Source organism: Phalangium opilio, unplaced genomic scaffold (assembly GCF_054372755.1).
Source record: "Phalangium opilio isolate 3A_F unplaced genomic scaffold, DU_Popi_V2 ptg000032l_1, whole genome shotgun sequence".
Classification (NCBI taxonomy): Eukaryota; Metazoa; Arthropoda; class Arachnida; order Opiliones; family Phalangiidae; genus Phalangium; species Phalangium opilio.
Genome location: NW_028324159.1, coordinates 2,639,790 through 2,656,922, shown reverse-complemented (window position 1 = coordinate 2,656,922; position 17,133 = coordinate 2,639,790). Strand labels below are relative to the sequence as shown.

At 34.9% G+C, this 17,133-nt stretch overlaps 1 protein-coding gene across 1 annotated transcript; it reads right to left on the bottom strand.

The window, feature by feature from the left end:
* Window positions 1-13,730: 13,730 nt before the first annotated feature.
* On the bottom strand, window positions 13,731-14,621 carry LOC149685271 (uncharacterized). Its single transcript, XM_089871112.1, has 2 exons — window positions 14,491-14,621; window positions 13,731-13,969 (listed from the first exon to the last, which is right to left on the bottom strand). The coding sequence occupies exons 1-2, from the start codon at window positions 14,564-14,566 to the stop codon at window positions 13,734-13,736; spliced, it is 312 nt and encodes a 103-aa protein (XP_089727238.1). The 5' UTR covers window positions 14,567-14,621; the 3' UTR covers window positions 13,731-13,733.
* Window positions 14,622-17,133: the final 2,512 nt, after the last annotated feature.

Here is a 17,133-nt window from a genome sequence, read left to right as displayed (position 1 = left end):
TCTTCTTTTAAATCGCCATATAAGTATGCATTCTTTACATCTAGTTGTGTATGAGTCCATCCCAAACATAGGATAAATATGATTACGCAAATTCTTACAAGTGCAAAATTGATAACTGGCGCATACGTCGTCGTATAATCTGATCAAAATTCTTGTGAAAATCCTTGGGCTACTAGTCGCGCTTTATGCCGTATAGTTTCGCCGTTTGCATTCTGTTTCAAGGCGTAAACCCATTTCGTTCCAATAATATGTTGGTTTTCTGGTTTCTTCACTAGATCATATACGTTTCGTTTTGAAATTGTTTGTAATTCCATATCCATGGCGTCTTCCCATTTATCTTTGTCTTCACTCTCTATGGCTTCTTCATACGTCTTTGGAATCGTCATACAATGGAATTCAATATTTCCTAACATATCTCTGGCATATCTTGCCTGCTGTTTTGCCTTAGGCTTAAATGAAAATTTACTCATGTCATGCTGGATCCCTCTTTGGCGTAAACAAGCTTTCACTTCATTATATGATCTCAACCTTTCCTCTTCATCCGTGATGTAGTAGACATCTATTCTTGGCCCAAATGTTCTCGGTACTTCTTTTCTTCGCCATCCTCTTGGTAATTCTAAATCCTCTTCTTTATCTGGGAATCTATCTTCTTTCTTCTGAGGTTCCATGTTATCTTTATGATCTGGGAAATGAAATGTGACCATGTCGTCTTTCTCCTTGGGCTTCACGTGTTCTTTGTTGGTACGTGTGGGTCTTCGGAATGTGACTCTTTCTTCATCATCATCAGATTCATGGCTAGTTTCTTCCATATTGTCTTCTACAGATTGTTCCATACTGTCTTCGAATTCGTCATCAGACGTTTCTTCGGCTTCATCAGCAAATCGTACTGTTTTCTTGGTCTTTGCTGGTTCCAAACACTCTTCATCATAGTGTTCTACTATTTCAACCTTCGCGTTAACTTCCTGTATCCCCAATTTATCTTAGTCAAATGATACATGTTTCAGTTCAATTATCTTGTCTTGATCTGGAAACCATATTCTATATCCTTTAGTTTTAATTGCATACCCAATTAAAACACCAATTCTTGATCTGTTTTGTAGTTTGTTTCTTCTTGGTTTGGGTATCAATGCAAATGCCGTACATCCATATCGTTTAAGGTGTCGTACACTAGGTTTCTTTCCCATCCATCGTTCTAAAGGAACTTGATTTTTAAGTTTGTCATGAGGTAATCTATTGTACAGGTATGTAAACGCCATTGCAGCTTCGCCCCATAATTTCAAAGGTAATTTTGCATCTTCTAACATCGTACGAATGCCTTCTGTTATTGTCCTATTGAATCTTTCCGCGATGCCATTCATTTCTGGAGTGTATGTATTGGTTCTTTCGAGTTTTATTCCTAATTTCTTACTATTATTCTCAAATTGCCTATTACAGTATTCTAAGTCATTGTCTGTTCGTAAGACCTTGATGTCCTTGCCTGTTTGCCTTTCTACGAATCGTTTAAACTCTTGAAATTTGTCGTACGCTTGATCTTTCGTTTGCATAATATAAATCGTAGCTCTTCTTGTATAGTCATCGATAAACGAAATAAAATATCTGCCACCACATCTTGACGTTAAAGGTGAGGGTCCCCATACATCACTATGTATTATCTCTAATGGTTGTGTGGTTTTAATTTTCTCACTTGTTCGAGACGGATATTTCGCAGCTTTTGATAATCGGCAAGGTTGACAAACGCCTAACTCCCCATCCAATTTAGGTATGCCTTCGACTAAATGCTTGTCGTGTAATCCCTTCAATTTTCTTTCGTTAGGGTGCCCTAATCGTTGGTGCCATATCATTATATCATGCGTTTGACTTGTTAATGTGCTTATGTGCTGCTTATTATCTTGTTCTGGTTCATCAATATGTACTTTGACATCTGCGACGTATAAATTCTCCTCCGTTAACCTGGCGCTCAGGAAGAATTTCCTCTTCTCATCGTATACCTTTGCTTTTCCATTTTCCACGATAGTCTTGTATCCATTCATATCGAATTTTCTTACTGATAATAAGTTTCTATTATACCCTGGTACATGTATGACATCTATCAAATCAATTATTTCCTGTCCATTTCTAATTGATAATGCGACATTCCCTATGCCTATAGCTTTAGCTCCACCTTCAGCTATTTCTACTGATGATTCTATTGGTTTATAGTTTGAGAACCATTCCCTCTTATGGCAAAAATGATGCGAAGCTCCTGTGTCAAATATCCTGGCTTCCTTATCCTTTATCGCTAGTAAGGCTGATGCGAAATGAGCTCGTCTACTTTCATTGTCGCTTGACTGCTTATTTTTCTGTTTATTTGTTTTATTTGACCAACAATCTCTTGCATAATGTCCTTCTTTCCCACAATTAAAACATATTATCATAGTTTTATTAATCCTATTCCTTGATTGACTTCTTTTTCGACTATTACTTCTACTGGGCCTAGGCTGATTAAAGTTATTCGGGGTCCTAACTCTACCTCTTTTTTGCAAGTGAGATGAATAACCGGCTTGTTCATAATCATCTTCACAATCTTCTCTCCTTTGCCTATCATATTCTGATATTAGCAACTGTTTCACGTTCTTCGGAGTAAAATCTTTATCAGGCCAATGATACGCTAAAGTCTTGATTTGCCTATAGGCTTCTGGTAGTTTATGTAACATTTGGAAGGCTATTTCCATGTCCGATATTTGTAAACCCGCTGCTTTCAAATTATCTGCTATCACTATTAAACTTGCTAAGTGTGTTGCCATTGAGCCACCCTTATATCGACAGCTTATAAATTCTGATCGTAAGTCTGCCATACGCGCTTTTGATTTGGGTTCATATATTCCTGCTAAAATATCCCACGCTTCCTTTGCTGTATCGCACTTCTCTGTAATACTCTTGTGGGGGTCATCACACGCTAATGATAATTTTGATAACGCTTTCTGCGATCTTCTAAGATATTCTGTTTTCGCGTCTTCTGAAGCTGATGCATCTGGTTCTTTTTCTTTTCCATCCAGGAATCCCCATAAACCATAGTCTAATAATGCCATTCGCATATCGCGCTTCCAGGTCTCATAATTGCAATCATTTAATTTTCGAAATGATAGAGCATTGCCCGCGTTGTTAGTCTCTACGTAATTGGCCATTGTAATTATAAATATTCTCTACTTTACTTTACTTAATTTGCCAGCTTATCATGTCATATAATACTCTAATACTGATCTTTAAATGCTTATTAACTCCCTTCTTATTTAACTTCCCTAGTACCTCTTTAACTTCTCAAATGGTTTTATGATTGGCTTATTTCTGTTTACAAGCTATGATTCTTAATTAATGGTCTTATTATTATTATTAAATTATGGTTAAAATGTTCCATTAAATGTTCATCAGTTCATACATAGATCACCATTACTATTATACTTAAATTATAATTATTATCGCGTACTGTTCAGTCTTAGGTTTCTTCTTATTATGTGTAACTCACCGCCGTTGTTTGTACTGTTCTTGTCCTCTGTTGTATTGCTTCTTGTTTCTTAAGTCGCTCTTCCTTGGTTGCTTGTTGTGAGCATGTTTTAACTTGTCCAAGATAGTTCCATTCCTCGATTAGTTGACACACTTGGTCTGGGTTTTCTAACCCTAACTTCCACGTTGTACCGGATTACCGCACTGATTTTGACTGCCCCGTTCGTCGTTAAGCCTCGGCTATATACGTTGACTCCGTCCGCATTTATTACCGCGTCATTACCATTAATCACGTTAAATACTTGTTGAATACCGTTAAATACCGCGAACCACGCTCTGCTACCATGTTAAATTAATATTCAAGTAATGACGCCGGATTATATAAAACCATACTGGTTATAATTACAAATAGTTGAATACGTCCTACTACAATACTAGGTCTACCTAGCGTTACACACGAGAGGCACATCCTGAGGGAGACTCACTGGTAGAGAACCGATCGAGAGAGAGAGAGAGAGAGTGTATTATCACTAATTCAGTCTAATCCTAAACTCGGGTTAGGGGCAAAGGTTCTTTATCTCTATCATGTGATTATAGCGAAGATAACTGTTCAGTTCAGTTCAGTTCCAACAGAAACACCAAAATGATTTGCATATCAAACTTTTTACTTCCCTTTTAAATTGGACTTGTGCCTTAATTAAATCGGTATTTGATACGTACGATTCCGCAGAAAATCCGAAATATAAATCCAGATGAATTTCGTGAAGATTCCCGAATTGGACTCCCTGAATTTCATTCTTTTTCTTGCAGCCACAAGAGATACAAGCGAAACTACTATCAGTGACAAAAGGTTGCAGATCCATACTGTGTTCTCGAGTCCCTTGATGGAGAGCATCTTTTGCGAACGCCCATTTCTAATGGGCTCGCTTGAAAATATTGAGTAGGAATCGAAGTAAGTAATTGGAGCTACATGAACTGCCAACGCATCACTCTCAAATGCCATATATTGTTGTATAACGGTGTCTAGAATCTTAAAGAAAATTTAATTGATTTTATTAAAAAAATATTCGGCCATTGTTTTTGAAAGCGGCTATTACAAACAAGTGAATTTTTCGTAAAAGCATACAAGATGTTTTGTATCAGGTACTACTTCTCTCATGTTCATGAAATTTAATGCATATTTTTAAAAATGTTAAAAAAAGAAAGAAAATTTGTAGGACTATTAACATTAAATTCCCACATTTGTAGTAAGACGCTTTCTCTATTAAAACACGACAATATCCATTCTTGTACTTACATCCTTCTCAATAGCTGCACTATGTTTCTCGTGACTTGTTATCCATTTAGTAACATTGATCTCCTTTAAGCGTCCTTCGACCCATTTATTACTCACAAATATAAGTCTGAAATATTATTTCCAAATTTTTTCATATGATGTTTCTTGCATAGCTAAAATATCATAAATGCAGGCATACTTCACATTTTTGAGGCTCAAAAGCACGTAACGACCAAATGCAATTACAATATTGTAGTACGGAGAATAAGGCGCCATGAAGAAGTCCTTGTCCCAACTATCCAGCACCTATTTAATGTATTTATTCACTTTAAATTATCGGCCCTGATATGTTTTCCGATGACCCAAAAAATAGTTAAGTGGAGCGTCATATGTTTTACGGCGTCAACATTCACTCGTAAGATTTTATCATTGCTGTAAATCTATCCTTCACAGTAAATATACTTAAAATAAATATACTAATTTTATATCTTTGAAATTTTTCCTGACACGAAGCTTTTATAAAAAAAATTTACGATATTTAAAACTTTCTTGTTCTTTCTTCTCCCTTTAATAAGTCAGTTAGAATGATTTTCCAAATTGATGTGCGACGAATAAAAGTTTAATCTTGGTTACTTAATTATAAGAAATAGTGATATTAAACTAAAATCTCGAAAATATTGGTGAAAATATTCTGGGTAAATTAAACGTAGTGAAAAAATTTAAATGTGTAATTTCGTTATAAATGCTACGCTTAATTTTTAGGCAATATGCTTAATTTTTACCTCTTCTGAAAATGCCAAAGTTAAATTGTAGCGATTGGTTGAGTTAAATATTTCTTCCATTCGGTTTTTCAGGGAAAATTTAATTTTTTTCTTTAGAAGTTTTTCCTGAAGGGACCAAAAAGCAACGAAAATCGGAAAATTTAAAATTTTCGAGTCCACTCTATGATAAACTCAAGTTGGGTTTCAAGAATTTAGTCGCTTTAGAACTAAAATAGACTGGTAGCTTCTAAGCATGCTATTCTTCGCAAGTATTACTAAAAGGCATAACATTTCTATTTTAATCATGGTTTAAACTCTAAGCCATGGAAACGATAAACAAAAGAAGATGATATAAACTCCTCTACATAGTCAAAAGTAGTTATTATAACAAGAGACGGCTGATTGGAGTCCTCGGCATTCCGGCCAATCTCCCACTCACACATTTTACCCTGTCAAGAGCAGCAACCAATTAAATTGTCCGAGGAGGATGGAGCTAAAACGGATGCCTTACAGAGATTGGCGGAAGAAAAGCAATCATCAAGGGACGCCACTGACATCGCCGTTACCTTTAAATATTGTTATATCTGTCCTTTCGTGACCATTACGACAAAAAGAGAGGGGGTAGTAAACTATCTGTAGGGTGCGTTCAAGGCAGGTCGACATAATATACATCTCGCAAGATGCAAATACTGGAAGTACTCAGAATTCACAAACGTTTTATTCGCTGAATACATAGTAGACTAATTTAACAAGCTACTTTAAGTCGCGAAGAACTGCTAGAAATAAATAAATGGGTAACGAGAACGTTTGTCGTTTATTCCTTCAGATTAATCAAATTGAAAAATTTACAATAGCTATGGAGCGAGATGGATTATGTCCATGTTCTGGTGAACATGGATATCAGATTCAAGCATGTTTAACCATATTCAAGCGTGTAGATATCACTTTATCCAATCCTAAAATATATTTCGAAACAAATATAGCTTAGCTAAGCAGAAGGAAATATGAAAACAAACATCAAACAAAAGATAATGGACTTTTAGAAACTATTTCTATACGCTTCATTACTTGGTTTGTTTTGTTTTGACATCTTACTTGTATTTTCATATTTTAAATGAGTATTTTCAATATTTATTCCTATCATTAAAAGAAACAATTTCAATTCGTACAAGCTGTATAAATATTTTCAGAAACTGTTGAACACTTTTAACCATAAGCTTACAAATACTGTTTGGTATAAGTGAGACAATGTGACCAGTTCTTAGCCACATAGTATCATGCAAATGCTAAGATGATGCTAATACCTTTTAACTACCTTCGCCGGATCTGTTCGAAACTTTAGTCTTGTAATTTTTACACCTAAACGCATTTGGCACAATACACTTTAAGATGAAAAAAACTCCATGCAAAATAGGGTGGCTTCTTGCGGATCATGACGTTCTTCACATAAGGCTTTGCCTTCAATATTTTTAATTTCCTCCTTAAATTCGAATGCATAATTATCTCCACTTCTGAAATTGTTGATGTGACTCCAGGATATGGTAGGCTTTTTAACGTACAAATGACATTGATACAACCAAATGGACCAAAATAGCCAATTATATCCTGCAGATATGTCCGTTTAAAATCCAGGGTGGCAAATATACTTCAATGCTGCGAAAAATGTACTCGCAATCTTGTAGCATTTGGAATTGTTAATCGGTACAGATATGTATTTTGCCTTGCCACGAATTTCTTGTCCGATGACCTTTGTAATCGATAAGTTTCATTTATATTTAGTCTCAGAACAGCAAGGCAAATAAAATGGGTCAAGAAGAATTTATCAATATTGCTTTTATGTGATTCCCAACGAATGATGTTCGCATAAAACTGTCCCATACAGTAGGTACTTCAAATAATCTGATTCATTGTAGAGTTATACATCAGAAATTCAGAATGCAAGAATTCGGAATCCTCTGGAGAAAAGTTCAAAAGCGTTTGGGTGCAAGATCTTGTTATTGTTCAGAGCTTCGTCTTGTCGAAAGTGAAATTCTCTTCTATCCTGATGGTATTTTGTAACTCCCTCTCGGGCTAAACTTTCATTATCTCTGCAAGCCTATCGGTTCCCACTCCAAAGCTGTTGAGAAATAATTAAGTTTATATATTCATGCGTTAGTTTCTTTAAATATTCATGTAAGATTTATGACTATTCAGAAGTGTTTTGAACTTGGGCCTTAAGCCTACAGAAAATATCTGGTTTTCGATTTTATTTTTGTACGGGCTTTACCCCTTTTTTATTTGCAAAGAAGCGAGGACGCTGGCTACGTCACCAAAAACCCAGCGCGCCTCTCGTTTTCGTACTACTGGTGGCCAGAGTGGAAATATTTGAGATTTTTGTATAAAAGGGCCAAAAACCCTTTATTAGTTGCTCTTTCTCCTTTTTGCGACCTGGAATGCGGACCACAGAACTTTCTCTCCTTACCGTGACTATGCCCCACGTGGGCCCCTTTAGAGAAAGTTCCCAAGTTAGAGCCACGCCACTCTGGACCATTTTGAGTAGATAAGTTTTGATTTCTTTTGTTTTGTTTATTTTATCATTTTAGTTGCAATTAAAGTTAAACCAGTTTTCCTATTTTTGCATATTTAATTTAGTCAGTTTAGAGTTTTTATTTAAGACCTTCTTCACACGTAGATTCAAAATCGAACCTAGAATACCTATTTTTCAGTCGGTAGGCATTCTTTTATAGCTCTCTCAAATCAGCCGAGAATTAATTCATTTTAGTTCTCCCATCTTTTGAACATTCCGTCACAAAAGCAAGCTTAATTTGCAAACGTTGAATGATGTTGAACATTTTTCCAGCATTGAATTATGATCATCCCCCATTTTCCCCCAAAACAGTTTCCACAATTCCCCTTTCTCAAAACAATCAATATTTTGGAACAGGTAAATATTTATTGTTCAAGAACCTTAATAAATGTAGCGTTTATTTTTCCAGAATCTTAAAAAAGGCCCGCTTTTATTATGCAAGAACCTCAAAGAAAATAAAAATATTTTTGAAAATCAGTGATCCTACCACTTCCAAACCTAACCTAACCTTTCCAAATCCAACCAAACCTAACCTAACCTTTCCAAATCCAACCAAACCTAACCTTACCCAACCCAACCTAACCTAACCTTTACTAACCTAACCTAACCTTTCCTAACCCAACCCAACCCAACCCAACCAAACCAAACCTAACCTAACCTTACCCAACCAAACCAAACCTAACCTAACCTTACCCAACCAAACCAAACCTAACCTAACCTTACCCAACCAAACCTAACCTAACCTTACCCAACCAAACCTAACCTAACCTTACCCAAACAAACCAAGCCTAACTTAGTTATGTCCTGCGTGCTCACTTTACCAACAGAGTCCAAAGGCCTCCTCGCTCCTTCATGACCTCTATTACTCGTTTTTTTACAATCGCCGACCAGACATCGCCAGTACATCCCCGGGCTAGGGGGAAAGGGGAATAAAAGGTTTTGGGCGAAATATTCTTTTTGGGAATCATGGGATAGGGGAAAATGGTAACATACCTGAATGATTACTCATTTGTTTTCTTTCAGCGGTATGGTCCCATTTCTCCCAATTCTGTGTTTCCCAAAATACATTTTTATCCCAAACTTTCCGATTCCCAGTTCTCCCAATCTTATATTTCCCAAACTATTCAATTCTCATTTCTCCCAATCGAATGGTTTCGCCTAATATTTTATACTGCAAAGGGTTGATTTCAAAACGTTAGGTTAGGTTAGGTTAGGTTATTATCCTATTAATTAGCTGCCACCTGCCCACCTTTTCCAAAACATTCTCCTACTAATTAGCTGCTACCTTTTACAAAATATTCTCCTAACAGTTAGCTGTCACCTTTTCCAAAACAATGGTTCCAATAATTCTTTGCCACCTTTTCCAAAATATTCTCCTATTAATTAGTTGCCACCTTTTCCAAAACATTCTCCAATAAATTAGTTGCCACCTTTTCCTAAATATTCTCCAATTAATTAGCTGCCACCTTTTTCCAAAACATTCAACAACGCCTGAATTTAATATTTTTCGGTTCATTTGATGTACCTTAATGCTTTTGGGGGGTTGCACATAAGTCAATTTGGCTTAGCAACCCTATCCCTCCAATAAATTAATAAATTCTCCTACTAATTAGCTGCCACCTTTTCCAAAATATTTTCCTAATAGTTAGCTGCCACCTTTTCTAAAAAAATGGTTCCTTTAATTCGTTGCCACCTTTTCCAAAATATTCTCCTATTAATTAGTTGCCACCTTTTCCAAAATATTCTCCTATTAATTAGTTGCCACCTTTTTCTAAATATTCTCCTATTAATTAGCTGCCACCTTTTCCAAAACATTCTCCTACTAATTAGCTGCCAACTTTTCCAAAATATTCTCCTAATAGTTAGCTGCCACCTTTTCCTAAACATTCTCCTACTGAATATGTAAAACATATCATTGTTAATAAAACAAAAAAATTCTCTTTGAACTTATTAACATATGTTTCATGCTGAATTGGGACAAAGGAAATTGGGGGAAAAGACATAGTGTTGGGTCAAATGGGATTGGGAGATATGGGAATTGGGAGAAACGGTTTGGGTTAAATGGGAGTAAATCCTTTCAGCATCAGCAGTTTAGAGTAATAGCTATACAAAGTTTGGTTCAAGTTCCCATTGATTTGAATTTGGATTAAACTTTGCAGCACTAAAACTCATCTTTTTGTCTATTTTGGGATATTATACTCCAGCATTTGATCTTCATCAGTTTCTTCAGATATCATTCGTTTTGAAGGATAATGAGTTGCCTGTCCTCCTCCGTTTACTCGATTTCCTTGTTGTGTAACGGGCGTTTCAATCTTGACATGAATCTCTATCCTTATTTCCCTCCTAAATACTTATATTTCTAACCCCTTCGCTCACCAAGCCCAGTCTTTCTGAAAACACGTGCACGGGACCTATCGAAAAATTCCTAAGAATTGGGGTCCCGTTTTTCTATAATATCGCTTCGTACACTTTTAAAACTTTTATTTATTTTATAAATAGTTACTTGTTCTTTATTATATTATTAAGTAGAAATGGGCACAATTTGTAACCAGATAACTATTACGATTAAGGAACTATCTGCCCCAAAAATCATCTTGAATTGACACTTTTCGATTAAGTTTAAAAACGTTTCTTGTTAAAATATGGACGTTTTCTTGGGTGCAAAATGAAGTTATACGTGAGATTATATTTAAAGATACATATATAATAAGTTATTTTAAATTCGATATTCCATTCCGTCTATTTGTGATAATAAATAAGTATTGTATTCTTCAACTTTACCGACTAATAAGAAATAATACCAATTGCAACGGTTTAATATCTTAGCTAATTTAGATGTGATTTAACTGATGAAGAAAATTGAATTAAAATTCGTGAAAATGAGTGAGCATTATGCCAATGTAGGTGAACACATCTAGATAGATATGCAAAAATATTTAACACAACCTGATCTAATTTTATCATGAATTCATTCGCGTTACTTAGAGTATAGGAATTTAGATTTCGACCGTCATTAGGACCTATATCATACTTTGTAAGGAAAAATCCGCTACAAAATTTATTCTAACGTCACATATTAATGTTAAAATTTTACTAGTAGATTTTTCGAAAAATATCTTACATTCATCTATTACAAATACATCACAAAAATTTCAAACTAGAGTGTGTGTAGAAAGCGTGATGGCCGAAAACTTAGTATCTTCATACGTTAATTTAGGTAAGACAACTTTTCAATCATTAATAGAAAAAACATTTCTGAAAAGACATTGTAATTTGGTTTTACTCAATAGAAAATTTACATTCTTATTGGAAACGACTTCGTCTGTTATTCACGGGAATTAAAAAAAAACAGTATTACATCAGGCTCACGTATTCGTTCGTCATTAACGAGTATAAAACTCCTTTTCGCTGTGGCAGTAAAAAAGTGGTCACGGAGTTATACAATATTACATAATGGGCCAATTATATCTATAGTGGTTTATAATGAATGAATAAGAAAATTAACATTTTACGGTTTATTTAATTGGGAAAAAATGCTTGGATGCACTATAGTTGCAGCGCGAAATTTAGAAGCGGCATTATGTTGTCGAAAATTAATGGGCTATGGTTACCCTTAATACAAGAGCATAATTTTCGATAGCTGAACGCAATATCTTTAATTCTATCAAAGCTGAATATCATTTAAATAAATGTGGGTCGATCTTGAAGATCATAAAAATCTTTCAAAGATTGATAAGAACGATTTTACGTAAAATTTCTTCTGCAAATTATGACCCTGTAGTAGAAAAAGAAATTGCTGTATTTATTCCCATTATAAATATAAATAAGACTTAAAAAGCTATGTACCTATTTTAGAACGGTCGTGCAAAATTTCACTACATACAGTACCACTTCAAAGATGAAAACCAACGCAGCCAAAGTGTTTCCAACAACAAAGACTCGAAACACGGAACAGAGAAAGATCAAGTCCATGGGCTCGTCCAATATCAAACTGTCAGACTCGAGCAGGTAATTCTGAGCTTTAAATTTTTCATTAAAGAAATGTGTGGAAAGTAGACTAGTTTCAAATATTCTTTCGACACTGTGGGCAAAACAAAGATTAAATAATGAAAATATCGACGCTTGATTAAGGGAATGGGATACGCCAAATTACTATACGAGAAATACTAGCTAATACAACCGTTGCTCCTTTAATACTGCAAATTTTAAAAGTATTAACCTTTCAATTATTAACTTGTAACAATTATAATCCAAAATGCTCTTTCCACTATAGTTCTGTGCTACTTAGGCTCACTATTGAGTCGTAAGAGTTGTTTAATCATGTGTTAAATCTCATAATTAATTTTGTTGTCCACACAATCTAACCAAAAGTTTAAATAAAAAGTAAATATGCCCTAAAAGAATTACGTTAATTTAAGGGTGAAACCTTTTCTCTTTCATAAAATTTTTAAATTGGGCCCTAAAATATCAACGACAATTTATGGAAGATCCCCCTTCGCAACTATAATAAAAGCGTCACCTAGTACACATATTGGGTGAAATTATTTCCTCTATGAAACTGGATATTTCCCCACATAAAAATCGACACGCACGGGCCTAGATCATCTCGGAGGCTCCGCCTCTGCTGATACCCGTTTGTTTTTCTTATCGCGATGATATTACTGTTGCGGCTAAATTAAATACGGAGCCTCAGTAAGTTAAAACATTGAGACGTTGATTAAGACATGATGGGAGTTAAGTTTATCCATGTTAAATAACTATGAACTTAAATGAACGACTATGAAGTAAAATCTCATCGAAATCTCATTATTTCTATAAGTATATAGATATATTATTTACGTGTAGTCGATATTTTCCAAGATTTTTCGAGGGATATTTTGGTTGAAAAACATGTCGGCGAATGCAGGCTCGTAGGTTTTCTTTCCCACATAAATACGTCTTTGTTGATCATCCAGTTCTTTCTTTAGTTGAAACAAATGTCCTTGACCCGAGTCCCAAAACATTTGTGTTTGTTCAATAATAGCAGCTCTGCCATACGCCAATCGTTTCATAACATTCGGATCATTAAGGAATTTAAATGATTCCCCTCCTTTTTTCCATAAAGCTGAATACGCAGAATCGTTATTCTATAATTTATAATGCGGACCATTAATTACTTCTGCAGAGATAATGATGTCTGTAATCGATTTCTTTTTATGCCATAGATTTCTAGTTATATCAGAGTGAATCCCTTTACGGGATAAAAATAAAGCGCGACTTGGAGCATAGAAAGAACCAAGGCTTAACGAAGAGCGTTTGGATTATCCCTGATTAAGTATAACGGATGTTTTCAATTTCAATATTTTTAAAGTATCTTGGGATTCTGGTTTCTTTAGAACCTCGTTACCCACCGCCGCACACATTTTCAGTTGAACTATTTTGAACTGCTCCGTCTCGCATCAAATAAACATTTCATAATCTGTCGCTTTAGAAAAATTATTAGCCTTGCTCAAATCTATTCTTATTGTTAATTGTTTGATTGAGATCAATCCTTTTTCCAACTTTCAAACCGATTTGAAACTTATTTAAACTCTAATGTAAATTAGAGACTAAAAATTAAAAATTATCAGCTTCGTGCCTGCGTCATGTCTTTGTTTTATGAAAGACAAAGCTATTCAACCAATAGACTTACGTTCATTAACTGGAAAATTTTGCTTCCCGATTTCATCATAGCGAGAACGTTAGACGTTGAAATCAAATCTTCAATGGTATCAATTTTTGATGAATGACCAGTCAAAAGTGTGCCAGTCAAATTCCCCGACCACGCCCAGGTCAGTACCAACGTCCCAAAAATCCAAACTGAACGCAAAAATCTCTTCACTCCACGTTTTTCCAAAGATGTTACAGCTAAATTGCATTGAATACACATCATGGGTGGGTTTCCGATAAAATAATGAAATGATATCTCGAACAAAATGTGTAGGCCAAATGTATCGAAAGAAATTGTGATCTCTATACAAAACTTTTGAAAACCGAAACTTGTTTAATCATTTGGTTCTGCAGATTTTTGTTTCGCTAAACTGATTTGGCCCACCATAGTGGGCATATTGTCCCATTATTGGGCGGTTTTGCTCCAATATCCGTGAATTACCAAAAATAAATCGAAACCTTGATTGAAATTAAATTTACTTCGACTTTACTCGATTAGTCAATACATTTAGCAGGTTTTCTAGTTAGTGTTTTTTTACGATGAGGAAGTTAGCATTTGCCTCTTCTCTTTTCTTTTAAAAGCATATTTTAAGTGACATGTCTAAAATATTAGCTATTTAGACCACGCTTTCGTTGAAGCATCGAAATGATTTGTACATCAAACTTTTTACTTCCCTTTTAAATTGGACTCGTGCTTTAATTATATATTTGGCACTTACGATTCCGCAGAAAATCCGAAAAGTAAATCCAAATGTATTTCGTGAAGATTCCCGAATTGGACTCCCTGAATCTCATTCTTTTTCTGGCAGCTACAAGAGATACTAACGAAACTAATATCAGTGACAAAAGGTTGCAGATCCATACCGTGTTCTCGAGTCCCTTGCGTTCCGTTTCTAATGGGCTCGCTTGAATATATTGAGTTGGAATCGAAGTAACTAATTGGAGCTACATGAACTGTCAACGCATCCCTCTCAAATGGGCAAAATTGGAGTACAACGGTGTCTAGAATCTTAAGGAAAATTCAATTACTTTTGATTCAGAGAATAGACGGCCATCAGTTTTTCAAAGCGGCGCTATTACAAACAAGTGTTTTTTCGTAAAAACATAAAAGACAATGTTTTGTATCAGGTACTACTACTCTCATGTTCCTGATATTTAGTGCTTACTTTTAAAGAGTATTTTAAAAAGAATAAAATTTGTTGGACTATTAACATTAAATTCCCACATTTTTAGTAAGACGCTTTTTCTTTTAAAACCCGATCCATTCTTGTACTTACACCATTTTCAATAGCTAAATTATGTTTCTCAGAATTTGATGTCCAATTAGTAACATTGATCTTCCTCAAACGTCCTTCGACCCATTTGTTACTCATAAATATAAGTCTGAGATATTTTTTTCCAATTTGGTCAAGTGATGTTTTTGGTTTGGGAAAAATATCATAAATGCAGACATACTTCACATTTTTGAGGCTCAAAAGCACGTATCGAGCCAAAGCAAAACCGCTATCGTAGTACGGAGAATAGGGCGCCATCAAGAACATCTTCTCCCATTTCTCCAGCCACTATTTAATGTATTTAATCACTTTAAATTATCGTCCCTGATATGTTTTCCGATGACTCAAAAAAAAATAGTTTAGTGCAGAGTAATATTTTCGTCGGCGTCAACGTTCATGCGTAAATGTAGTAAACATATCTTTGCACGTAAATATTCTTAATTTGGTTAAAAGTTTTAATGGCTTTAAAAACTTTAAATTTAATATTATCTGTGGCTATTGTACGTATAATTTCATAGATTTGAAATTTTTCCTGACACGTAGCTTTTATAAAAAATTGATCGATATTTAAAACTATTTTCATATTTGCTCTCCCTTTATTAACTCTGATTGAATTATTTTTCAAATTGATGTAACATACTCGAAACAGTCAAATTATAAAGGGGATCTAGATTACTGTGTTCAAACAAGTGTCTTTCGACATGAAAGTTGCTGAATATACTCTATTTAAATTGAGTGATCTTTAAACTGAAACACTGTGAATTTTATAAGCCGACTCAAAATTCGGCAAACGACGTAGTAGAGCATAGTGCGATGTATCAAAATTGAATCTTTATAACTTAAATAGTAGTAGTGATATGAAATAAATTGGTAAAGTTACAAAACAAAAAATCTAAAATATAAAGGTGATAATATTCTAGGTAAAATGAACGTAATAAAAAATACAAATGTGTAATTTCGTAATAAATGCTACACTTTATTCTTAGGAAAGTGTTTAATTTTTACCTCCTCTGAAAATACAAAAGTCAAGTTAGAGAGTATAGACCACCATATACCGATAAGATTATCGGTATACGGTGGTACTGTGAGGAGGAGGGGGGGGGTCATTTCTTCCCCCTTTTCGTTCTTCTCTCAAGATGGTACCGTGCCCGAGGGGAAAATATGATAGGGGGGGTGAAATTGATGACGTCACGTATCACGTGATATTGTTGGTGGTAAATTTGAATTGTCATGCCCCCTAGTTGTGGCGGGAGATCTGGTTGATTATTACTATTTGCCAAGTGTGTATCATGCCTGAGGGGATGGGGGGTTGGGAGGAATTGACAACTTCACGTTTCACGTGATGTTGTTGGCGGGAAATTTGAATTTATTTTTAGTGTATTGGTATGACGTCATGTGACTTGGTGAAGGCATTCATCGTCCATAGTGTTATTATTTTGGTGCATCTTTAGGCTATTGTATACATTTAGTGGATGATTTCTTGGTAATTCTATAGGCTCAGTAGACCCTTTCTACACACACCCTTCCCGTAATGTTGTTCTTTGTACGATTTTAAGGTCTCTCCATGTATGATTATGTTATACTAAAGAACTAGATTTAAGTGAGATAAGGTTTACATTACAAAAGGTACAAACTAAACTATGATGATGTTCTAGGTGTACTCATGATTGTATTGTTATTATTAGGTGTATCTTTAGGATATTGTGTACATTTAGGATATGATTTATTGGTAATTCTATAAGTTCAAGTAAACCCTTTCTACACCATCTTGTAATGCTATTCTCTGCATGATTTTGAGGTCTCTCCGTGTAGGCTTATGTTATACTAAAGAACTAGTTTTAATTGAGATATGGTTTACATTGAGAAAGGGTACAAATTACACGCGGTTCTAGGTGTAATCATGTTTTGTATTGTTATTATTAGGTGTATCTTTGGGATATTACGTTCATTTAGGGCATGATTTATATAGGTTCAGTAGGCCCTTTCTACACCCACCCTTCTAGTAATGTTGTATGATTTTAAGGTCTCTCTATGTATGCTTATGTTAGTCTGATACCAAAGAACCAATTTTAATTGAGATAAGGTTTA

Excerpts from the sequence above, each read along its gene's own strand:
- LOC149685271 (XM_089871112.1), bottom strand. The coding sequence starts at position 14,566 with ATGAGATTCAGGGAGTCCAATTCGGGAATCTTCACGAAATACATTTGG. Across the intron at positions 13,970-14,490 it reads TTCGGATTTTCTGCGGAATC|CTGTAACATCTTTGGAAAAA; the intron begins GTAAGTGCCAAA and ends AATGCAATTTAG.